This window comes from Papilio machaon, chromosome 15, assembly GCF_912999745.1.
Source record: "Papilio machaon chromosome 15, ilPapMach1.1, whole genome shotgun sequence".
Classification (NCBI taxonomy): domain Eukaryota; kingdom Metazoa; phylum Arthropoda; class Insecta; order Lepidoptera; family Papilionidae; genus Papilio; species Papilio machaon.
In genome coordinates this window covers 6,616,345-6,643,610 of record NC_060000.1, presented here as the reverse complement: position 1 = coordinate 6,643,610, position 27,266 = coordinate 6,616,345, and the positions used below count along the sequence as shown (strand labels likewise).

Genomic DNA, 27,266 nt, shown 5'->3' with positions numbered 1-27,266 from the left:
TCCCTTACCCATAGGGAAAACAATAAAGTTCTGGAGATACCCTCAAACAAACATTCATCTAAACATTCGCATTAAAAATAATACTAAGATAAAATTTACTTACAGTACTTTGTGGGACAATATTTTTATTGTCCCCCAAAATAAACTACCGCGCGGTTTAATAAATCATAAACATTGCCGGAATAAATCACACGTTTTATTTACTACATGAATTATTAATATCATTAATTAAAACATTACTTTTGTTGAATTAAATACCTTAAAATATACAGTTATGCATATAACCAAAAATAAGTAAATAGATGAAATATTGTGATATGTATTAAATATTATTCTTGAATATATTTTAATATTAACAATATAATTTAAGTTAACATGTTTATACAATAACCCGATGGCCAGACAATGTATTTTCATAGCGCAATAACTTAATAAAGTTATGAAGGTTACCAACCGCCCGTTGCGCTGGAAGTCCGATAATAATAAAATATTGATCTTTAGGGAGCTGGAGAGACCTCCCACAGGACATACGATTGTTTCGATACTTAATTAAGATTTATCAGCTCTTATAATATCCGATTTTTTTTCTTTTCATTAAAAAAGGATACTGGCAGAAATTATACTAATCTTTTTATGCATTTTTATTTATCTTGCTATAGATTAAAAAATCACTAATAAACCTTCAATTTACACCAGTGACTAATGCTATCTTACTAAATTATAAATGCGAATATTTAGATGGATGGATGTTTGTTTGAAGGTTTCTCCAGAAAGGCTCAACGGATCTTGCTGAAATTTGGCACAATAGAACATATTCTGGAAGAACACATAGGCTACTAATTAAGTTTTTTTTTTTTAATTCCGCGCGGACGGAGTCGAGGACACCTAGTATACTATAAAGTTTCTCTATATCTCAAAGCAAGACACTATTTCCAACACCGTTACGTGACTTGAATTATAAGAAAGTATTTAATAAAGTGCGCCTTGCTGTGGTTATATGTGATTCTATTAAATCATGTTCATGCTTGGCAAAGAAATTGATTCTCATATTTATTTAATTTGGAATCATTTCGTACTTCTCTTATTTAACAATTACAGATAGCAGTTATCTGTTGGTGTGTTTGTAGATCACAATACTTTAGAAGCTTTTTATGAGCATTTAATTTCGTATAAGGAACTAAACTAAAAAAATATGTAAATTATATTTCTTTCACATGATGTATTTACTTAGCTGATAACGCAATTTTTAACATTCTGTCTGTCTGTATGTCTCCGGAACGGCTGTACCTATTTTGACGAGACTTGGATGTGAAGGAAGCTGATGCATATGGGCATTTATAGGCTACTTTTAAAACTCCGTTCACGAATTTGCGAGCGACCGTCAGTTAAAGAATACTTGTAAAGATTCTCGGCATATACATATTACACCTTACTGCGTACTCTCAACAAAACTTGCAAAGAGCTTAAATTTGCTTGTTGAAACTAAATCTTAGCGATAAAATTAGTCTACAGGCTTTGTATTGCCAACTAATATGTACCACAGATGGCTCTACGGTCGCTGAAGCCAAAGCATACAAAATGATGGCAGACGGCCAACGAGTCAGGATTACAAAGGGTGACCTAGTTATTGTTTTGTGTAACAAAGACAAGGATATTCTAGGTAAATCATTTCAGGTGGTAACTGTCACCAACGTTCGAAACATTTTCTCCCGTTTTTTTTTCTGTGTCGTTTATTACTGTACTATACTTACATTTTTCATTGAGTTTATCAACACCCTGCCATTACAGTGACAATGTTTATTGTATCTATACAACTAAGTGGAGTGTATTTTCTTTGCATATAACGAAAATTCAGTGTTTAAAATATTTGTCTGTCTGTCCACAAATACGCGTTTGTTAAGGGCAATCACCAAAACGGTTGAATCGATTCTGACAGGACTTTTACTGGAAGATAGCTTAGATGTGCGGGAGTAACTTAGGTTATTTTTTTCATTATTCTACGCTAAAGAAGTCGCGGGTCAGTTAAGTAATAAGCACTTTAATTTATAGTCCTTTATAATCTTTGGCATTGACTTTATTTTCGTATTAAAAATATGCTATTTTATGACGCCGATATTTTCAATATAACTTACTTTGGTACACACATAAACTTTGTTACACAAACTCCCGCTGGGATAGAGAAATTGAGTTGAGTAATAAAGAAATTTAAGTATGTAGTCACGTTTACTTTGCGAGCCTTTTATATAAGGAAATTGTTTTTATATCGTTTCACTACTATACTTACTACATGATACTAAGAGCATATATACATACATACATACATACATACTGCAGCTGACTAACGATAAATTTATCTATATATACAGTTAATACAATTGGAGTGTCAGTATGTAATATTGAAAAAATAATAATTTTTAGTGTACATGATTTATTTTCTTTACGTAAAATGAATAGTTATATCTTAGTATGACCATAGATTGTCTTTTACTTCACCAACGCCACAAAATATATATCAAGATGACCATTTAAATGAATTTCATAACTTGCTTTAGAATTCAAACGTGGAATTCTGTGTTAAAATATCCTCAGTATGTTTAAATCTCAGCCTTAAAATTTAATGCATTAAAGTAATTCTTCGTATTAAATTCATTTTCGGTTCGTAATAAAAGAGGCATGTTAATGTGTTTATTAATTCACTTATAATTAAAAAGCGTGTTTCCTTTGTAGTATAGAGCTGTTTTGAAAGTGAATTTCAAAGCGTTACATCAAAAGATTAATTAGTTCTTAAAGTGTGCGTAATTAATTTGGTAACGCCCTCTACCTGCGACGCTCCAAACTTTTATAATTCGCTAATCTCACGCAGAGATAAGGTTCTCGCAGATCACACTCAGCTAATATAAAATTACTGTTAGCGAAAGTTTTTGATCTAATTAGTGAAATTATCTTTCTAATTTTTAGAAAAAATCCCAACAGCTCTTGACATTTAGATGATTTTGTTGATTAAAGTTTATTTTTAAATGTTTGAACATTTAAAAATAAACTTTAATCAACAAAATTTACAATATCAGTAACAATTCTGATTTTCTCAGATGGAAATTGATAACTTTTCTATTCGTAGAATATTGTCCTTTTTGTGGAATATTTTTCAGTAATCTATATATATAAAAGAAAGTCGTGTTAGTTACACTATTTATAACTCAAGAACGGCTGAATCGATTTGACTGAAAATTGGTGGGCAGGTAGCTTAGAACCAGGAATAGGACATAGGATAATTTTTACCCCGTTTTTTTTTTTTTTTTATACGCGCGGACGGAGTCGCGGGAAAAAGCTAGTTTAACTACTAAATAACGTAGTCAATGAAAATTAAATGAATTTAAAATGACGCCATTTATTTTAAATGCTAGTTAAAGATATGAAACTGTTCCTTTGTTGTCTTTAACTTAAATACGCCCGAGTACAAATAGTACGCCAATTTCGGGACGTTACATTAGCATACATTCACGTTTTGTATATCTCTGGTACGGAAACATATGTACAAGCTAATATATCATCTATTACGTTGGAATACAGTTTATATTTGCAAAGTTAAATTACGCACGTCGAGTGTACGTTTAATTTATGTTCGGCAGTTTGTTACCATGATAACAGACAATATAAAGGATACGGTCGAATGAAAAAGCAAAGTTCCCATTTTGAAATTCGAATTTCGCTCAGATTTGAGTCTGAGTTATTTATTTAAATTGATCGTTTCGTGTGGTTATGATTATAAGATACGCAATTGACACCAATGCCTTTATTAGAACTTCAGCTTTTTGGTTAAAACAATTGGACGAAGCAAACGAATACGGTTTGAATTTTACTTCAATAGATAAGTTAAAAATAATAGAAGATACTAATGTTCACTAATTTTTGTTTCAGGTAAGCCATCAGCGAAACAAAGTGATAATTGTTACAAAGGTATTTTTGCATACATATTTAAGCGAAAAAACTCTTAAGATGTTCTTAATAAATATCGTTAAAAAATCCTACATAATGTAACGTTTAAAAATAATTTTATCGTCATAGACAATACCCCTTATCTACATACAAAAAGTGAAATCTCTAATACCAAATCAAATATGTTTGGCCAAACATTTGATCAAACAGTATTTGATCTTTGAGATAACGCTGTTTTGTTTCTTTTGTTGATACAGAGCTAACAATCGGGTAGAAAGGGCACCATTGTAAATACATCATTGATACACTTTCATATCTGGGTAGATACGAGTACCTCCCTACCCCACGATCACCCAGCCTTGGGAGATATCGAAGGGGAAACTAGGCCACTGATACGATGTGCCAATATTTTGCGACGCGATCTCATTCAACTCCTTATATTCGATATGCACGCTTGTTTATTTGTTTCATTTTTCTTGCTTATATCGCGCTGGTAGTTGAATATTATGTGTTTATTATTTTTACATACTGAAGTGAAAAATATTACTGGTTTTATATTTGTGACGATTTTTTTTATATTCTTATATTTTTGTGGTGAATAAATATAGTGATATATAAATATATAGTTTGAAAAACTAACATTTTACAAATTATTGCGAATAAGGCGTAAATTTTAGACATTTTCCTTTTAGACTAAAAGTGATTTACGCATACAATCAGTTAATTTAATATATATGCATTTGAAGTATACAAAAATATTAATTTTTAATCATAATGTACTCAATAATTTGTGAAAAAATAATAGATAGAATGTATTGAGTGTAAATAATGAAATCAAAATGGTTCGAAATAAAAACGAGGATTGTTTATTGGAACTTTTTTCGCTACTCTGTGACCAAAAGAAGCCTGTAAAAAAGTGGCGTGACGTAAGGGGTAAGTTTGTGAGCAGCCTGAATATTGAATACGAAGCTTCGTAATTCCCTCGCTCCCGGTGTTTTTTTTTAATACTTTATTATCTACGGGTACGTTGTTCTTTATGAGTCCGTTTTTACTGGTAGCTAGATTTTTTTTTTATTTTAAACCGTTGTTGTCTTTGTTCTCTGGTTTATTGTATTTGTTCAGTGAATTTATATAACTTAAATACTATTTTCCTTTATTGCACTATGCTCTTTATTTATATTTGTTAAGATACGTTTATTCGTGAATTTTTTTTAAGTGAATCATTGATCTTTATAAAGTGTTGTTTATAATTTAATTTTTAATATGTTTTATATGATTAACCCTGGGTTTCTGAGACCAGTCTCTGGAAAAAAACGATAGTCATCCCTGTCATTATCTTTGACAAAACAGAGATATGTTTAGACGGAGATTTTGATCTCAGAAACCCACCATAAATAAAAAAACGCTTGTCGAAATTTCTTCTTCTTCTTCTACCAGTGCGTCTTCAGTATTGAAGGTTGGCGGCTAACTTGGAAAATTTATTTCTATCTAATGCGGTGCGAAACAATTCCTCCGCTGACCTAATACCCGTCCATTCTCTGATGTTACGTAGCCACGACTTTTTCCTGCGTCCTGCGCGTCTCTTGCCCATCATTATCAGCTGAAGTAGCTTATACCTATCATGCCGGAGTACGTGTCCCAGGTATTCCACTTTACGCTGTTTGACGGTCTGCATGAATTTTCGGCTCATACCAACGCGCTGGAGCACCGTCTCATTTCTCACCTTCTGCGTCCAGCTAATTCGGAGCATACGGCGATAGCACCACATTTCGAATGCCTCGAGGCGTCTCGTGTCGAAATGTGTTAAGTCGTATTAAGTCAGTAATAACATTAACGGGTTACAGTTTAAAATCAAATAGAATATACAATACATAACATCTGTTTTTCAAATGGGGTAAAAAAGGTTGGTTATGTTGAGTTAAAAATTAAAAAATATTGATATTTAATGTTTTCATAGTATAGTACGTACTTGTAAATGTTACCTCGTAAGTTAAAAAAATACAAAAAAAGGTGAAGTTACGTTCTCAGCGTGGCTGGAGTGTTTGAATCTAGCATCGGCTCACTCGACCTCGAGCGGCGCGTATATTTGGACAGCTCCAGGGCTGCACTCCACACTCTTGTAGTTATTTCGATTTCGAGTATGTTTAAAAAAACATGAACATTTGCAAGTATACAATTTTAATACAACCCTGTCTGAATTAGTACGGAAACAATTATTAGCTGAATGAAAAATAATATCACTCATTATTCGTTTTGATAACAATGGTTGCAAATATTTTTACTTCTGAATGTCAAAATACAGCTTTATACGATAAGTGCTCTAAGATATCCATTAAAGATGATCTCATGTATCGTAAAACGTAAGAATAAGCAAAATTTCCAAAGAAATCATTTAATTTCTGGTATTGTTGACTCCACTAATAACAAAGCGACTATTATCATTCGCTCCACCTAATTGCAATGAACGCTTATCAAACGCGATACGAGATCGTGAAGCGTATAAGCGATAGCGACCAGTCGCCGGCAAAACACCGACCGGGTCGTGTTTACACCGAAAACAAAACTGTCACAATATTTTACACATAACCTCACCTTTGACATTTTTACGCGAAGTTACTAACATAAATTTAAATCGAAACTACTAGTGATGTGACCGTGAAAATGTGTTTATCGATATAGTTATAAATAAGTACGCGATGCGGTCTTTTTGGACTGAGTTTCTTACCGCAGCAGCTAGTCATCCCTTCCCGGCTATCCCCGGCGATATACCCACGTCGTATGACTTTGATCACACTGAAGAATGTTTGTATCGATTTTTTATATGTACAATTTTTTTTCTTTATTGCTTATTTTTACGCTGTAAAAATTTATTATAGTAACATATATTTTAAACTTTAACCCTTTACTGGGTTCTTTTATTTATTTTTGTTCTGGTTAGTTCATTAAATTTGTTTTTAAGGATTTTTTTAGTAATCTTTTAAATAAATAATCAAATTAATCGACATAAATTAAGTTATGATTTTGTATTGATATTTTGTTAACTTATCTTAAACCTTTTTTTAAGAATTTTCTATTTTATTTCTTCTGGATTACTTGATAAACCGAAACCGATTTAAAACTAAACATCATTTTAAACGGGACTACAAAATTAAACAATAGAAACTATTCAAGTACTTTATTGTGATAGTGATAAAGTTGAAAATGGTGGTTAATTTGTATCAAAGTGATTTGTTTGCCGTACAAGATTATCTCCGGCAAAGCCTCTTATCTCGTATCTCAATCGAAGCTGAGCGTCGAGCGTAATACAATAACCATCGCCTCCGTGTGCCTTGCTAATGGCTCTTAATTGATTATTAACGCTACGTCTGACATTCTACTATAACTAATGTCCTACAATACGAACGAAATTCGAATTGTAAAAATATTCGCGGTATCGATTTAGTAAACTCGAATGGATTTTTTATTTAAAAGCGAAATGTGAGACTGTAGTAAGTGTTGTTTTTTCAAGATATTTTTTTTCATTGCAAATTATTAAGAATATAGAATATATTACGTTTATTGTTGGTTTATTAGAGGCTAAGTTACCAATTATACTAACATTAAATATGTACTTGTTTTTACCAATCAAAACTCAAGTAATGTAATATTATTTGTACACTAAACAGTGTACCAAATTTAAAAGCAATAAACCATTGCGCAAATACGTTTTTATCGCGCTGTTATCATACCATTGTTTCTTATCTTCGAATGTGAGCAGTAACATGTCCTTACGCCCACGTAATGAACCTGGCGTACAAAACTCAGTCACAACTATCAGTGCTATTTTCACCGCAGATGAGTTATCTCGCCACCGTGACCATCTAAAGTTATCTTATCGATAAAACATCGATATTTTTTTACAATCACGCGCGCAACTCTATCGTTTCTATTGGATTAAATATACATTTATCTAATCTCTTTAGTTCAAGGCATGTGTCTGAAACGAATTGTTCTTACTGTGTAATAATTTAATGTGTGTTATTTTCTGAAATGTGATTGTGATTTGAAATTGTGCTGCATTGATAAAGGATATGCGAATCACGTCTGTGTCTTGGTCTCAAACCGCCGAGTGCATGACAGAATGCCTTTGGAAAACGTTGTACTGCGGACTTAATGCTTCTCAGAAGTTGACATTCGCTCACCATCTCTTGTCGCAGCCCTACCCGTCTCTAGATGTCGTCGTTGCCGCCCCTACGATAGCCAGACACTGTTGAGTATACATTTTAATTACAACGACATCTATTGTTTTAAATAAATACTAGTATCGAAATATTATTTTGGAACGTAGTTCCTTATCGCGCGTTGTGAAAGGGGGCTAGACGGAAAAAATTCTTACGAAAAGTTGTCACGACACTTTTTGCTATAGTTAGTATGTTAACGACGAATGAGCGCTACTTCACCATGGCAACGACGTGACAATATATAAAGAAAATTCATAGAAATAAAATGTACTTCTTGTGAAGACTTAAGTTTTTTATTCATAGAATAAACATTGGTTCCTTCACTAATTAATCGTAAGGAACTTCGTTCCATCCGGGTGTCCCTTGACACCTCTCAAGTTTTTTAGTATATACATGATTATTTTAGAACATGTTATAACAGCACCAGTTAAATTATCTTTGTCTGAATATATCGCTTTATTATACTTTCCTTTTTCCAGAAGTATATTTAAATTTGAAAAAGAGTATCTTGAAACGTAAACACATTCTGACGGCATTCGAATATAAATCGAGTTTTTACGTCTTCAATCGAGATGGAAAATTTATACATGTCGTATGAATGAAACTAGATATGTTAATGAATAAATTTTTCTTGGCTTTCGTGGATATGATTTTTAGTAACATATATATCGAAGACAACTCATACATATTCCCCAACGAGGTACTTAGAGTATACCCAAGTTAGGGTGATTATGGCGTAGTCAACCACGCTGGCCCAGTGCAGGTTGGTTGACTTCACCGATATGTGCTGGTTGCATCACGATGTTATGTATATTATGTCGGATAAATGTACATATAAAATTCGAAAAACGGAAAAAGGCATTGGTACATGGCGGGATTCGTACCTGAACATATAGATTTTGGTCCGGTCTGGTCAAGTGGTAAACAACTGGGCCACCGACGTTCTGTTCCATATGTACTATGTAATATGTATGCAATAGTAAAAATAATACATTTTTCTCTTTAAAGTTTGATCAGTAATATGCCTAAAACTCCTTTTATTTAATTTTTTTATTTATTTAAGCTGTTACTCTATTTAGTTGAAATGTTTTATCAGTTTGTGAAATTATCATTAATTTCGTTATAACATTGCATAATTATTGCGAATAATGTAGAATTAATGTAAAAACGAACGTTTCCTTTGCCGATATCCGTGTACAAAAATATTTTGTTATCTCAGTTTCCCAAAGAGAATTGACAACATGTTTTCGTATCGGTATTTTAGCAATGAAAACGCATGTTTATAATCATTAAACATCGTGTTCGTTTTACGTTGAATTAACAAATGAGGTGGTTGAATGTCCCTCTGATTGGACATATTGACGGATTTCACGCTATTTAGGTACCTATACGTGTAAAATGAATGTTATATGTTTTATAATATCTACTGACACCAAACTGATTTAAAGCAGTACACGTATTTTTAAAGGAGATATAAAACCTACATTATTTTGTAATTTCAATATGGCATTTGGTTTGAAATTTTTTTAAAGAAAGAAATATGTAAGCACTGAAATTATAGAAAGGTTGATGTTATGCGTACATTAAGTTTGACTATGGTCAAGTATTAGGTTACTTAACCTATTAGAAATTAAAAACAAATAAATTTAGTCATTATTTGATGTTAAAATACCACAAAAAGTTTGTCCATTAAACCAGTAATAAAATATGTATATGATAAAACGGTTTTACTTCAGAATAATTTATTTTATCGAAACATAAATTTTAACACATTAAAATTACCTTTGTTTTATTTTATGACAAATGTGAATAAAGATATTGTAGCTTTAACGAAATATACTCGTTACAAGCTCGCGTGATATTTTGTCAGAACTTGAAAACAATTTCAACGGTCCCCATACTCGTGTTGAAAAAAAATATTGTTTAAAATTTAAAAACAGTTAGACAACAGAAAAATATTAATGGTTTTTAGCATACTTTTATATAATATTTTGTAATTGTCTTTGCCTTTACTCTCTTCTTTGTAAATTTCTGTTCAGCAACTTTCTGTTGCCGTGCCGAGAACCAACATTCTTAACATTTAAAAGAAATTACTCAGATACATAAATAATAGAATTAAGATTTGAGTTAAACTTAATAGCTCAACGTTATCTAAGTTTAACCGGAGAACAAACATAAGGCGCGTTCTTTGGCTATTTATAACGTGTAGAGTTGGACAGTTTGGCGTCCTGCCACATCTACGACTGCGGACAATGGCCAGCTTGGATAATGCCTGCTTTATCAAGTCTTCTTCCTTTATACAGTTATGCTGCAGATGTTCGTGATGTATTTGTAAACACTTACCATCGGTTTCTGATACCAAAATCTCCGTTTAAAACATATTATCACAGAGATTTTGGTTTCAAAAACCCACGGGTAGTCCCTCAATGGTTAACAACTCTATTAAAGATATTTTCTCTGAAACAAATCGTTATTTTCCACTACCGAAACACATGTAAAAAACATATTTGAATCTCAGTCTTCGTAATGTCTTCATGTCATGTACATTATCTAAAAATAATAGTAAAATATATGAATTTTTATATACAGTTAAAGTTAGAGTGAAAATAAATCAGAGAATAACTTTCGTGTAAATTATTTATGTTAAATAATTACAGTATGACTCCAACTTGAAGGTATTATAGTCAAGTTCGCACCTCGATACACAATATTAAAAACAACTGTTCATTTTACATGTCAGCTTATCATTGAAATATCAAATTATTTGTTTGCGTGCGTCCACCCTTGGTACTTTATTCATATCAACGTGGCTTTACAAAAACTCCTCGCTAATTGCAATTATAACTTTGGCCTTAGTCATGTTTTTGACTGAATACATTATTTTGTTACAACTTCCTCATTCAACGCTGATTGTGAATGCCACTTATAAAACTTACTTAAACACTATGTTAAGTTATAAGTTATTTTAAATACTACTCAACATATAAATACAGACTGATTCTATGATTGCTCTTATGTCATCTTAGCTCAGTCAGTTTATTGGTCGAATAGGATAATAATAGGAAACGTAGTTTGCGCTACAAAGGTCACATTGAAAGCCACACTTATATCGAAAAAAAAGTATCCCGTCTGTTAAATAAATAAAGATATTTAAACCTAACTTGACATTAAAATGTCATATGACATATAACGATATAAAAATATCCATCATATATCATTCTTATCTCAATCCTGTCCAGAATCGTTAATCAGGTGAGCTTTCTCACAGAAGGGAGGAGTGCAATTTGGCGAGCGGCCGCGCTACCGTACCGTATAGCCCTGACCCCGTTTAAAAATACGACCGGACACTTGCAATGAAAAGAACTCGTATATTCTATACCTTAAGCCCCCTTCAGCGTTCTGAGTTCCGTATATAAATTGATTTACAAGTCTTGTAGCGATTAATATCTCAATCCTGTTTCTGTTAGAAATTGACAATGTACATAAATATTCAATCAGTTAAATACCCATAAGTATATAAAAACAGCCAGTACAGATAATAAATACTTATAAATATTTGTATATCCAAATCTCTCGTACACGGAGTGAGAGATTAAATGTATGTTACGCGAACCAATATGTATTTTTATTTTTAATATTTATGTATTAAACAAATTCCATTATAGATTAAAATTTACTTAGACTTTGTTAACATTTCAATGCACAAAAGAAAATCGTGCTTAATTGAATTAAAAAGTTATATCAAAGATAAGGTTAATGTTTACGTTAAGTTTGTACGTGGTTTCATCTAACTTTATATTGAAAACGTTTATTGGTAAGTTTGTAATACGCGAGCTCAGCAACATTCGAGTCAGGTCTCGGGTAAACAAACCAATCGAATGATAAGTTAAGAAGAAAACTTGTTAAAGTACGTTCATTCGCTATCTGTATTTATACAACTTGCGCCAAAACGATTTTGATAAGAATAAATACTGTATTGGCAGATTTACTTTGACTTTATTAATCTTACTAATATTATAAATGCGAAAGGTCAGTTGGATGGATGGATTTATGTTCGTGAAAGAAGTAATAACACGTCAATGTATAAGTTTCGGAAAAAAAGTTGTAATAATTAAAGGAAAAATGTATACGTATGTATGTTCTACAATACAGTTTCTAAGCAAGTGTGCCCTTTAATTTTACCAAATTATTTTTGTTGCACAGTTTATGTTTGCCGTAACATAAAGTTAAATGAAAGTAGCCAGAGATATTCCGAGTTGCTCGACCAGCAATAAAGATAGCCTGAGCAGTAAAAAATTAATTCGCAGTCGGCATGTTTGTTTAGGTTTTGCCGTCAATGGACGTTACTGAGAACGTGCCTAAGTATGAAAATCCAAGGACAGTTAATTTGTTTACATAACAACTGCCAACAATAGTTTCAGCTTCAAATTTAATTGTATTTACTATTATAATTGACATGATATTCATGAGGTTGTAAGGTTCTAGATTTTTTACTTGATACTTCAATTTTATTTTTAGTTTGTGCACAAGAATTTAAAGTAACTTTTCTTTTTCTTGTTCTCTATTGTATTGTGTATAATGAATTTACATACATACATCATTTATTATTTACTAAAAATATATAAAAAATTCTCAAGAAATATCTCGAAAGCACAATAGGTCTAGAGATAAAAACGAAGCATGTTACATTGCTTTAAAAACTCAAGTAAGTGGTACCGTGTACTGCCTTAGCGATTGTATTAATACATAGTATTGTCTCTACTTAATCAAAGAAAATGAAAGGGGTGACAATATGTTTTATTTCAACAATAGAAATCTACCTTAAAGATTGGTAAACCCCAGCTAAACATGTAAAATCGTCGACTCAAAGCATATTTCTTGTGATAGCGACAGCTGGTGGTATAGAGTCATGCGGTCAAGGGTATACTGCGACAGCCTTTTGTTTTCATTAATTTCTTGCTTTTGTTAAACCGCGAACGGAAAGTTGGCAAGTGGAACGAAATGCGGTTCCCAAAATGAATAAATTTTTAGACTTTTTGGCAACTTGTCCTAAATAAAGAAATATTTGAAGAGTCTACAATGTTTGACTCTTCAAACTGTGTTGAGTGTAGAACACATTATGGAAGAACGCATAGGCTACTAATTAAGGTTTTTTTTAATTCCGCGCGAACACTAGTATAAAATAGATTTCTTCTTTTACATGTTATTTAAACAAAGCAACGGTAAAATTATCCTCTGTGCATACCATAAAAATTATTAAACAAGCGCTCAATGCTTACAAAGTTAAAGCATTTTTGTATAAACTCTTTAGAATTTGAATTTTCGTTTACAAAGGAATAACTAGAGAGGACAAAATTTTCTACAAATTACTTTGTTCGTTTAAACCCGTAATTTGTGATAATAATTACCTTTATATTTTATACTCTGTTGAGTCTATAAGTATTAATTAACACTTTAAGTTTCATTTTTTAACAATATAAAACATTTTAAGAAATGTAGTGTTTTTCTACAAAAAACTAGCTTGTGTTCCTTGCATTATGTTTTAGAACGTCTGTGTGTAGTCAACCTAAAGCAATATTTTACTTTGCTTCGTATAAGTAAAAAGGAATTTCAGTTACGACCATTTGTCTTGCGACTGTCCTTGGCGGCGACGCGGAAATAAGCTGGAAAACACTAGAAGAAATTGCCGAGCGAAATTTATTCCTAAATGTCATTTATACGCTTTCGTTGTAGATAAATTGTAAAAGGATTTGTAAACGTTAGCTTACGTCTCTAATGGTGTTATGGTCTTTTAGAAGAATATACGTTTAGAAAGTAATCCCAATTTATGGATCTTTGTGCACGTTCTTTTCCAGTGAACTTTGCTTATAGAAAAGAAAGAAATTGTTTTATTTTTAAACGAAGATATTCAAATTTATGTATCGATAGACAGTACAACTAGAGCAGATATGTAATCCACGACCTGTTACCACTAGTAAATAGTTTAACATGCCCACAGAAGTAGCATTATTTTGATGCATTTGCTACTAACGATTATTATAAAAGTGTTTCAAATGTCCGTTCATTAACTGATTTTTTTGAATTGTTTTTAAAAATAACAAAAAACCTTATCGGTAAAGAAAAGAATACGGTAGTTGTAGAAACATTCATTATTAGTTTAAATCCGAGTTCGATTTGAAACTTTCCTACTTTAATGGAAACTTTTATGTAACAGAAGGAAGGAAGGAAGGATCGTTGGTATTTCCATTGTTATTCCTACTGAGTAGGGAACTATTGATAAAGTCAGACGTAATTAACATTGTTTATTGGAAGTTAAAATTGTTGGAAACTTTTTAATTTTATTTTTTTATTATTTTTGTTTGAGTTGTATACAGATTATATTGTTTTCTGTTCTGTTGAAATTCGGTATTTTATATTGTGAAAATATCATTTTTTTATTATTAGACAAAATATTTTGTATGCACGTCAATTTTTATAAGGTTTTTGAAAAGTTCTACTGGTGAAATGTTTGTAAATTTTCGTTTTTATATTTAAATAAAGCAACGTACAACAGTGGCTTTACATTTTAAAGCGGTTAACAAAAAAAGCAGGTTATAGTTTAATTATAAAATTTTATTTTATTACACCATAGGGGCTTATAAAGTGTTGTTTTACTAACGTTATATAATAATAAGCCATAAAACGTAATGGTCGATTAAATGTATATTATGATTAGAAACCTTTATGCCATTTTCCTCGTTTTGGAAGTAAAGGCTTAGCGGTAATGGCTTGTAAGATGCTCGGTTCAAAAGCATTTTTACGTTGATCCTGTGTACCTCTTCCGTAATTACAGTGGTCTCGTGATATCCATAACATTGCTCTTCAATGGTAATGACCAAGATACTTCATAAAATTTTCGTATAATGTGTCAGGTTAGACCAGACTCGCATAGGTTTGTAAGTTAACCATACTTTACATAACCTTAATATAGCTGTTTCACTTTTCATGACGTAAATATACTCCAAAGCATAAAGAACGACAAATTAAATCAAATTTACGACAAAACGAGGTAAGTAATCGGTAGTTTTAACAGGCTACAAATCCAATTGCATGCAACTAACGTTCCGACTTCTTGCAGGGATTGTACAGGACGTTACAGTTTTCCTGTAGGTACTAAGTTATCAAAAAGCTTTGCGGTAGAAAAGAACACATTGCAGTGCAAATAAATACGCTATTTTCAACTGTTGTCGCCTTCATTCATACGGACGTTTTTTTAACGTGCGTAAAAAGGCGTTTAAGTAGAACAAATGCATTTCCATGAATTCCGTTCATACGGCACGTTTAAAACACGACGCTTTTTATGGCGCAGTGTTTTATTTTGATCGCTCTGCGAACAGAACAAGAGTGGTTATAAAGCATTCGTCTCTCGAGAGTCGTCAACGCCGAATTTTAACGCGACGTTCAAAACCGCCTTTGCGAATGAACGCTAAATGAGCGAATTAACTAAAAAACATAAAAGTTGCTAATTCTTATCTTTTAGGAAAATTTTAATTCAGTTATTGTAACTAACTATTATTAATTGTAAATTATTAAAACTTTGTTTTCATAAATCAAATTTATTGATGAAAAACTATTAAAAGTGTGGTAAAATAAATTAATATCATGTAAATTGCTTGTCTAGATGTTATTGTATGAAGTTATTCTAAATTCAACGTTCTGAAAAAGCAGTTTTCAATGTCGATTCTCCGGCGAAATGTTTCTCTTCTCTCGTTACGTATCAAATGGCTTTTTACGATTACCAGTTTCTATAGCCTTGGAAACGTTCTTAAGTTAACGGACCTAATTTTATTTTATAGCGTTGGCAATAGGTTAAATGTCCAACGTAATATAAATTATACTTACGTCTTTTTGTGAAACTCTATTATTATCCAGAAATATAAGACTGTTGTAATATTTACGTTTAATTTAATGAAATTAGTAGTAATTTTTATTTATTTATTTACTTCTATCTATGCCTAGGTTTTAAGCGTTGGTGTCTCAGGGGTTAAGCACTTGACTTGTGATCTGCAGGTCCTGGGTTCGAATCCCGCCATGTACCAATGTGTTTTTCGATTTACGATTTACACATGTACATTTATCTAATGTTCTTAAGGTGAAGGAAAACATCGTGATGCAACCTGCACATATCTGAAAAGAAATTCAATGATTTGTGTGAAGTCAACCCGCACTGGGCCATTGTGGTTGACTATGGCCTAGTCACCCCTAACTTAGGGTAGGCTCAGAACCCCTCGGTGGGGACGTATAGTGAGCTGGTGATGATGCCTAGGTTGCACTCGGTTTAATTATAAATAGTCTGTTATATGTAAAAATAATTATTCACATCCGAATCAGAATTTTTAAGTCATCGATTAAAAAAAAAATATAATTGTAAAAATTGTGGGCAACTAGTTATAGTTGTTTGAAAATAAAAAGTAAGCATTATTAAAAGTAAGCTGGCAGTGGATCAAACCGATTTGATCCTAGCAATCGTTTTACGATCAATCAAAAGTCTATCGTGTAAAAAGTTTATTGCTCAACTATACGATATCAAAACATTTTTATTACGTTTTTTTACCAGTTTTATACAAAAAAGGAAGCATTTTACTGATTATGTTTTGTGTTTATTTAATTTATCTGTCGGGAAATTCCACTGCAACTTATTTATTATATCTTATTCACTTATATTGTACAGTTGTTCAGAAATGTACATTGCATTGTTGTATGAAGCACTATTGTTACGACCGCAGACTGTGTTTCTGAAAACTGAGTTATAAATAGGTTACCTTAACACAATTAATTTCATCGTTCACTGTAACACAACTCACTATTCAAAGTATGAACAAAATATGTTACCGTTTTAGTTACATGAGTCCATTTAATGACATCAGAGGTACTAGCAGAGGGCCTAGCATGAAAATTTGCGAGAAAGTATTCGTAACGACAAAATTTGTATTATATTTGTATCGTGCGTTAAGTATAAGGACAAATCTACGAAATCAAATCTATTAGTTATAAGGCTAGTCTCCACTTTCAATGGTTCGAACAATTTACGTTCACTTAATATCACTTAGAATGGTCTTGATTCTCAACGACCCGAAATACGTAATTGGCCGAGACATCTGCACGAGTGGACACTCGATTTGCCACCGAGACTCGCCTGCAGCGGACTTTTAAATGAAATACCTCGTTAAATTTCTTCTGAAGATGCATTCTGTATTTATTTTAACGCATCAATTTAAACGACCCCAGCATTATAAATGTGATACCAACTAGTTTACAAAATAAATTTGACAGATATAATTTTAATCTATATAAATAAAAATCAACCTTTGTCACTTATGCGTTTTTAAAGCTCTGAATAAAATTTGTTAGAACTGGTAACATGTTCTGACAACTCCGTTACAAGTAATGGAATAATTAGGTGAAGACATTAAGTACAATAACGTAGTAAGTGTAAATCTTTCTTAAAAAATAAATCTAAAAATGTTTAACTGCTATTAAATAATGCATTTCCTACCAACAAGCTTTATCTTGGTCACATTTCCCTAAAGCAATAGAATGCAATTTGGCAAAGCAAATATAAGAAAGCCTCGGACGCTCGTTCGCCGCTCTTGTTTGCAGAACGTTCACCATGCTTAATATTATTAAAGTCATGTTCCGTATTCGTGGGTTATTTGTTCCAATGTTCCGCATATTTCCAACGTTATTTGTTCCAATGTTCCATGTTAACGTTGTTGTTTTGTTCCAGTGTTCCCGAATGTTCCCGCGGCGCCGGGGATGCCCTGCGCGGGCGAAGATCGTGAGTGTTGACTCTTTATATGATTGTTTTGATAGTGGATTGGATTTTATGTTGACCCATAACATGTGTGCGTTTATGCAAAGATAATAGTTTTGTTGAATCTTTTTTTGTATTTGTATAACCATTTTATATCAGTTTATGAATACAAAAGAGCTTTAGAATTGTATTTAATACATTTGTAAAACTTTTAGTATTCATTGTTCTTATAGTAGAAATTGGCAAACGAGTAAACTTAGCTGAATTTGCTACTAAAAGATTGATTGGACGGAGAAGGGGACGTACAGATAGAAGATAGAATATTTTCCGTTCTTGCACCTCCCATCTCCCTTTACCGATTTCTCTAAATAAAGAGCATCTTTGTTAGCCATTTAAAGAAAATGGAAAGAATTATAAATGACACTTCTTAATCGCTATCGTAAAGGTGGAGTCGTACATTTAATCAGTACGATTACTTCATCACTTGAGTAAAACATATTAACGATTGAAAAATTTCGCCTTAAATCGATAAGATTATGTGTATAAGTCGTGTAGTGTGCCGCACGTCTATCAGTGGCTACAATGTGTATACGAGCAAATGTCTTGTGCGTTTGTTGCCGTCAAATATCTGACAGGTTTGTTTGATTGTGTGTGAGAATTTAGTTTGTTGCAATAGTTAATAATAATAATAAATTTCAAAACACAATTATTATACACATACTTTAGATAGAGACATCCTCTTAAGTAATTACATACTTGTGTAAGGATGCCCCGTTCTTCCATAACATGAAGTTTTATACATTTTTATTCTGTTACATTTCGTTATAACTTAGCTAATACATTGCATGTATGTTTGCTTTTAAGTGTTAATGCGCGTGTGTTTGTTGTGTGCGTGTAACTGCAAATATAATATAGTTACTGCTAATACCGATCGAATTGAACACCTTCTCCCTTTTGAAGTCAATTATAAAGCAAGAAACCGTTTATGCAGTATATTGTTATCTTTGTATAGTTGTAAATAAAATGCAAAGAAAAAAATTATAAAAAAAATACATAATGCCAGAAATCTTTGACCTAATTACGAAATAAAAAGTAAAAGAAAGTAGAATACTTAATTCTTTTAATTAAATTAACATTTCCCTTAAGAATTATTAATTAATTAAATTCATAAGGAATTATTAACGTCATAACAAACCGTTGTTGGCAATTTAAAGGAGCAATTAACACTTTGTGCAAATATATTTTGGTGTCGCAACTCCCAGCGCCGGGTCTCTTCGCATTGTACAACTCGGTGACCCAATTCTTTTCCAACACTTACAAGTATCTAGATTAAAAAATAAAAACGCGAGTTGCCATATTAACAATGTTTAAAATTAATTTAATCTTAAGATATTTAATTGCATTGTTTATGGACGTATGATGTTGATTTTAAATACTGACTTAATTGATATTTAACATTATATGTATTACACATATTTATGTGTTTGTGTCTCTATAACAATATGTCATGTCATGCGGAATGAATGTGTCATGGGTTGTAAATAGTCTCGTGAAACAGCTGATATTTTACATGCTGCTTTTGTATAAAAAAAAGCTGCGTTACAATACAATACGCTTTTTATACAAACAATGCGAAAATATTTACAAATATATTTTTTAAAAACCTACACTAAGGGTTTTCTTAGTAATTAGCAATGACAATAATTCTTAGTTTCTGTATTTTTTGTTGTACCTACATTATAACTATTGTAAGATTATTACAGAGGCTCGTTGTATGTTATTACAGGAAGCATATATAGGAGAGGCGCGAGGAGGTGGCGGAAGCTATATCGCGTCAATGGACACATCTTTCAAGCTAAACGATTTAATAGAGTAAGTGTTAAGTGTTAATAATTTTAGTCCACGTTCCCTTTCCACCCTTTTCTTTTAAGGAAATGATGGGTAGTAGAAGTGGGTTTGACGGAGGTGGGGATGCATAGGAAGAGGATATATCCACTTTCTGTGCATTCCCTCCTCTTTCGATTAAAATTAGACAACGCATTTGCAATTGCGAATGTCAATGTGCAGCGGTCGCTTCGCTGTTTAGGCGGACTCATGTGACCAAGCGGTCGTTTGCCACCTTATGATTTAAAAAATACTACGGCTGATTACGTTAATTGTTTAAAGAAAGGGTTTCCATTGTTCAAACACTAGGATAAAAAACATATTGTTCACACTTTAATTTTGTTTGAAAAAACAGACACAATATGCTGTTATACAATGTGTCAGGTCAGTGGATTTTCACGTAGTTACACTTTCCTATGTTTCCATTTTCCGTAAATAAAATTATTTTATATTTAACAAGTTATATAAAAGTTATTTATCCTACCTTTTTTCAATAATTTTAAATTAATTACAGTCGTTACTACGTTTCAATTTATATACAGCACTTTGGAGTTTCATTAAGATGAGTGGTATGAACAACTCGAAACGTCGGAAATGGAAAATAAATAATTAACAATTTGTAATATTAATTTAATTAATATAAAGTTTTGAGCGTAATTAATTAAGTAACCATTTTATTGTTTACCGGACTGAAATAATAAAATTTTTGGTGTTTTTTTGTAGCCTAACGTCATACAGCTTGTTACATTGTATTTTTATAATAAAATTTATTTTTATCGTGTTCCAGCGTGCGTTCTGCGCGTTCTGCCAGGACCGTATCTGGGGTCTGGGTCGTCAGGGCTTTAAATGCATCCAGTGCAAACTGCTCGTGCACAAGAAATGCCACAAACTGGTGCAGAAGCCCTGCTCCAATGAACACGTCGACCCCGTTGAAGTCAAAGAAGATGCGAACGGAGAGGGTACACTTGGCAGAGCGTCTTCTGTTCGGTAAGTTATTTCATCCTCAAACTATGCCTATATGATGTCAGTTGTTAAACATACATGCTGGCTGGTTCGACCGAGGAAGTAGTAGGATCTCACATGAATATAGACCAGAAGGAAGGTTTTAACAGTGGTAGATCCCGCAACAACAATATTTGTTGGGTGCACGAATTGGCCGGGTCGACCAGTGCAATACCATGATCACACAGAAGACAGGCGTGAAGTGGAAGTAATTCCGCGTTTCGTCTGATGAGTGTGGTACCGGAGGCCTAATTTTAGTCCTTTTTCCTTTCCCATCCTTTTCTTAATAGGAAAGGATGGGAAGGGGAAGTGGATTTGGCGGAAGAGGGGACGCATAGGAAGGAGAAATATCCTCTTTCTTTGCGTCCACTTCTCCGTTAGTAAAAGGTAGGCAACGCATCTGAATTTGCGGATGTCTATGGGCAACGGTCGCCTCGCTATTGCGGCGAATCTAGGTGGCCGTTTGCTCGTTTGCCACCTTATGATATTAAAAAAAAAAAAAAAAAAAAGGCAAGTACTGAAGTAAAGGCTGGCATCTTATCCGCAGTTCCTCTAGTGTTGAGGATGTTCTTGGGCGTTAATGATCGCGTGGTTGTTCCCGCCGTTTGTCTCACTTACTCACTTATCTCCTAAAAAAAATCTGTTTAAATTAAGTGAGATGTCACAAGCCTAATGCTTTGGCATTTGAGTCCTGTTTTCCCAAAATCCCATTTTTTACGTATAAAATTTAAATAATAAACAAAATTCACTTCAAAAATAGTCTAGATACTAGATAGAATATGCTATAGATAAAGGTATAAAGCTAAATTATATATTTGTGTGTCAGATCGCGTGCGGAGCCCGAGCCGCTACCGGAGACGCCGCCCGCGCCGCCCGCACCAGTGCGCGCCGAGGACCTGGAGCCCGGCTCACAGCGACACTACTCACTGGAAGACTTTGAGCTCATCAGGGTCATCGGACGCGGCTCCTACGCTAAGGTTAGAATATCACATGAGAATATACTAAATAAAATTTACTGTAACGAATGTGAACTCTAATTTACTTTGAAGAAATCATATCTTAACTTTTTACGTAGCTTAGTGTAGATAAGTAGCACAAAAATAACTTATATTTAAGAAATACTCTTGTCAAATCGATTACATATTACGTAAACTTGTAAATTATATTTAGTAGAGATATGTATGTATGAAGTTGCGTATTGCAGGTGCTAATGGTAGAACTGAAGCGTACGAAGCGAGTGTACGCAATGAAGGTGATAAAGAAAGCGCTGGTGACTGATGACGAGGACATCGACTGGGTGCAGACGGAGAAGCACGTGTTCGAAACCGCCTCCAACCATCCCTTCCTCGTCGGCCTGCACTCCTGCTTCCAGACGCCCAGCAGACTCTTCTTCGTCATTGAATTCGTTCGCGGCGGAGACCTAATGTTAGTACACTTGTACAATATTACGAAGCGCTGCTAAAAATTGTACAATGCTATGAAAGATATTTAAAAAACATCTCTAATTTTATTTGCAGACGGTACTTTTTTATATTTGACATCAAAATATGATTCTACATCTTTTTGTAGTCATCTTTCTCTTACGCCAGAAATATATTGGTCCTTCGAGATAAATACTGCTTGTTATCAACTTACGATCGAAGATTATGTTTTTCGATTGCAAATATTTAAATAGTTTATATTTGAACCGTTAAGATTGAAATTTTTAACTAAAGATACTACGGATAAGGAAATTTGGTCCTTCGAGCTGGATACTATTATCCAAGTCAAGAGTTACGTTTGTTCAGGTTCCACATGCAGCGTCAGCGGCGGCTGCCGGAGGAGCATGCGCGATTCTACGCTGCGGAGATCTCGCTCGCGCTGCACTTCCTGCACGAGCGCGGCGTCATCTACCGCGATCTCAAGCTGGATAATGTACTGCTCGACCATGAGGGTCACATCAAGCTTACAGACTACGGCATGTGCAAGGTTAGTGCAGCATAAGACTTCGCCATTTTTTATAGTAGACGAAAAGACAGTGGTATATAGAAGGTTCAGCGACTTTTACACTTTCAATATCGTCTGGTACAAAGCTATCCGAACACAACGTACAATCCTTGAATGCCATGAGAATTGAAGTTGGAAGCCATATTATACAAGCTCTTACCCGCAACTCTGTTTACACGGATTTAAAATAACTCAATTAATATCCTATATGTTCTTCAAGACGATGTTCTACATCTATGCCAAATTTAATTAAGATCCATACATCCAAAATAATGGTATTTATAATATTAGTAAGGTTCATGTATTGTGTTATTCACCTCCTTTCGCTTATCAGGCACCATATGCATTGTTTAAGTTTACCTCCCAAGTTTTTACGTACCTGCACATCCATATGGCATCTTTCTGTCACACCTAATGTCTCGTGTACAGGAGGGAGTGCGTCCAGGAGACACCACCTCCACTTTCTGTGGTACTCCCAACTACATAGCTCCGGAGATCCTCCGCGGCGAGGAGTACGGCTTCTCCGTGGACTGGTGGGCCCTCGGAGTACTCACATACGAGATGTTGGCTGGTCGCTCGCCCTTCGACATCGCGCAGGCAGCTGACAACCCAGACCAGAACACTGAGGATTATCTATTCCAGGTGACATACACATTTTATATTATGCTAACTAGCTATCGCCCGCGAATTCGGCCGCGTAATTTAAAAAAAACTTAATAAGTAGCCTATGTGTTCTTCCAGACTATGATCTATATATGTGACAAATTTCATCAAGATCCGTTGAGTTCTGGAGATACCTTCAAACATCCATTCATCCAAACATTTGCATTTATAATATTAGTAAGAAAGACAATTGAAGATGTAAGTGTTTAATATAAATAGAAATAAAATATTTACCTTTTCTAATCTTTCCTTCATCGTAAAGGACTCAAATTAGGTTAAGTTATAGTGATTTTTTTATAGCTGTAAAATATATTATCTTATTTTTCAAGGATAATGATCTAGCTGAATATATTGTCAGGTGATCCTGGAGAAGACGATCCGTATCCCGCGTTCTCTGTCGGTGAAGGCTGCCTCTGTGCTGAAGGGCTTCCTCAACAAGAACCCGGTGGAGAGACTCGGCTGCGGCGAGGGCGCATTCCTCGACATCGTCAATCATCCCTTCTTCAAGAGCATCGAGTGGGAGATGGTGAGAGATTAAATTACAAAAGCGAGAGCATCGGTGGCTCAGGTGTTAAGCACTTGACTTGCAATCTACAGGTCCTGGGTTCGAATCCTGCCATGTAACAATGTGTTTTTTTATTTACATATGTACATTTATCCGACGTTGTTACGATGAAGGAAAACATCGTGATGCTGCACATATCTGTGAAATAATTCAAAGATATGTATGAAGTCAACCCGCACTGGGCCAATTTAGTCACCCCTAAGTTAGAGTAGGCTCCGAGCACCTCAGTGGGGATGTATAGTGAGATGATGAGGAAATCACAAAATTCTTGATAGATAGTCACTAGTGACCAGGGAAAGATCGGTCCTCCTCATAGATAAAGAAGTTATTGATAAATCTGAGCTTTCTGCAAGACTTTAGAAAGATTTCTTTAGTTATTTAGAGAAACGTAATTACAAGTGTCAATAATTTGGTTTTCATGTCCATCCATGTTCCTTTTTTCTGTAATTAGTGAAACTTAAAGAAACTTAGTGAAACTATGAAGTATATTGCTTGTGTTGTTCAGTTGGAGCAGAAGCAAGTGGTGCCGCCATTTAAACCTCGGCTGGAGGGAGAGCGCGACCTCGCAAACTTCCCGCCGGAGTTCACCGACGAGCCTGTGCACCTCACGCCAGATGATGAGTCAGTACATGCACCTCATACTGACCTCACACACACCTCACGAACCTCACATACGCCTCACACGAACCTCACAGGAACCTCACAGAAACCTCACACAAACCTCACACACACCTCACACACGCCTCACACATACCTCACACAAACCTCACGAAGATCACACACGCCTCACACAAACCTCACGAAGATCACACACGCTTCACACAAACCTCATGAAGATCACACACGCCTCACACAATCCTCACGAAGATCACACACGAACCTCACGCAAAACTCACACATACCTCACATGAACACTTATATACTATTACAATGTCATATGCTTGCTATTAAGTCGAAAAATGTGATAACTTAAATTTCTAGTAAAATGGGTGTGGGTCGAGTATAGTCAGTTCCACTTGTGTCATGTCCCGCCCCCCCCCCCCCCACATCCTTCAATTTACGTATTTAAATACAATATTTTGAGGTAATAATCAGTCTCAAATATGAAATTTTCAAATTTTCTTTAACACTTGCAGTGACTTCAATCCTATGGCATGTATGTGTTAAATATTAATAATGTTGTTTGCAGCACTGTGATAGCGGACATCGACCAGTCTGAGTTCGAGGGCTTCGAGTACGTGAACCCGCTGCTGATGTCGCTGGAGGACTGCGTGTGACAGCACGCCTGTCGCCTGCACCCATACCATCCCGCGCAGGTACATACAAAACATCTAGAAACCTTGCCCTTTACAGACATAACACGAAAAAGATGAACCCAAAAATTACACAGGTCAACAAAAAAAATTTTTTTTTTTTGGGTTTCTGTTCTCTTGCTTAAATTCTGATTCTAGACACTGAAAAACACTTAAATATTCATATTTAGTTCATAAAGTTTGCTTTGATCTGATTTATGACGATAAGTATGATTTTATTCATTTCATAAACAAAAGATGGCAACAAAAATTGTCCTAGTTTCTACAAAAGCAAGCTTTAATCGGAAAAAAAAATTTTCCTTATTTTTAAGTTAGACCCAAAAATCGTGTTGACCGGTGTTATAAGTAAAATGCACAAAATTCGAAACACAGAATATCGCAAATTTCTCCAAAATCTTAATATGTATGTATCTTAGGCTTATGGCTACGGCGCCGAATCGTCGTCGTCCGACTACGACTCTGTTTGCTCCGAGCTGCCGGCGCGCAAACCAACACTGCTGCAGCACATGTTCTGTCTGCCGCTCAACTGACGCCGCCCGCGCACGCGCACACACCCGCACCCCCCGCACCCCCCACACCCCCCACACCCCCCACACCCCCCACACGCAGATGACACATGTCACGAGACGTCACTGTGACACCTGTCACCAGTGACTAGTGACGCGCCTTCAGATACGCCCCTGTTCTGCGATACCTCCCTGTAAAGTGTCAACTTTGTACAGTTTCTATAGATTGAGTATAATTTTGAGTTTACTTCCTTATTACTTTACTATTTAAAGCAAGATTCATGTGTCAAATTTAGTTTTATTTAAACTATAAACTGACATGGATATTTAAATTATATTAGCTCACTAGCTACTTCCTGTGAATGACAAATAGTGTAACAATTTCGTCAATCCTTTTTGACTTTAAATATTCATTTTACAGCAATATTTTAAGCACTGTTTGAATTTTAGAGATAAACGTAAAAATGACGTAATATGAGTATTTAATTTTTTTTCCTTAACAAAATCAAAAATAATTATAAAGGTTATAGGGCGCATCGAAAACTGTAGTAAAATTGACACTTTTCAGGGCAATGGTACGTCACAATGACAGCTGTCAAAATAACCCGCGAAAAAATTGTGTGTTTTTAAATGTGTAAGCAGCAACAGATTATAAAATATATGCTAAAGGCCAAAACGAATCATTGTCGAGTGTGTGAGCAATATTAAAGTGCGCGAAAGTGTATTATTTTGATTGTTATTCTTCTTTTTATTAATATTAGTGTTTTGTTTTAGGAAACAATTGACTCGAAGCATTTAACACTTTTTTAATCTATGGTAAATGTCATTTTTAATATTTGGTAACTCTTTTATGTTTAATAATTAAAAACGATTAATAGTTGCGTTAAGAGAAACTTTATTTTAGACACTGCAATAATTTATTATATCAATATTCCTTATTTTAAATACGTCATGTATTTACTGTGGTTTTTTTCTATAATTTATTCCGCTCTAAACATTTTTATACAATTTTTGTGAGTTGTATAAGTTTGTGTATATTATAACATACAAAGTGCGCGATGGATGTTTTTGTGTGCGATTTAAAAATTTAAAAATGTATGAGATTGGGTAATGGCGGAAGAAATTGATAAATATATAAAAAAGTTCGAGATATATGTATAAGGAAAAGTATTATTCTATCTTAGAGCACAATCTTGTATAGAAAGTTGCAGTTTGCGATACACAAATCTTCCTATGTAGTTAATTAGTTCATAATATTCCCAAAGTCTCATCTTTGGTGCTCGCTTCTCTGTAAATAATTGAGTATTATTCATATAAACATTGATAAATACCAGAAATATTGTAATACTTAATATTTTTGAAACTATTGTAGTGTCTATTCATATTTTCTTTGAGAAC

The 27,266-nt window shown here is 33.9% G+C and overlaps 1 protein-coding gene across 1 annotated transcript in view; it reads left to right on the top strand.

Annotated features, from left to right (window-relative positions):
* Positions 1–25,948, top strand: part of LOC106713102 (atypical protein kinase C) — a 123,885-nt gene extending 97,937 nt beyond the window's left edge. The window contains exons 3-13 of the mRNA XM_045681396.1: positions 17,923–17,973; positions 19,736–19,821; positions 20,621–20,820; positions 21,662–21,812; positions 22,040–22,260; positions 22,623–22,803; positions 23,251–23,463; positions 23,843–24,010; positions 24,555–24,670; positions 25,239–25,365; positions 25,779–25,948. Coding sequence (XP_045537352.1) covers positions 17,923–17,973; positions 19,736–19,821; positions 20,621–20,820; positions 21,662–21,812; positions 22,040–22,260; positions 22,623–22,803; positions 23,251–23,463; positions 23,843–24,010; positions 24,555–24,670; positions 25,239–25,326 — 1,475 coding nt within the window. The 3' untranslated portion in view covers positions 25,327–25,365; positions 25,779–25,948. The remainder of the gene's footprint in view (positions 1–17,922; positions 17,974–19,735; positions 19,822–20,620; positions 20,821–21,661; positions 21,813–22,039; positions 22,261–22,622; positions 22,804–23,250; positions 23,464–23,842; positions 24,011–24,554; positions 24,671–25,238; positions 25,366–25,778) is intronic.
* Positions 25,949–27,266: the final 1,318 nt, after the last annotated feature.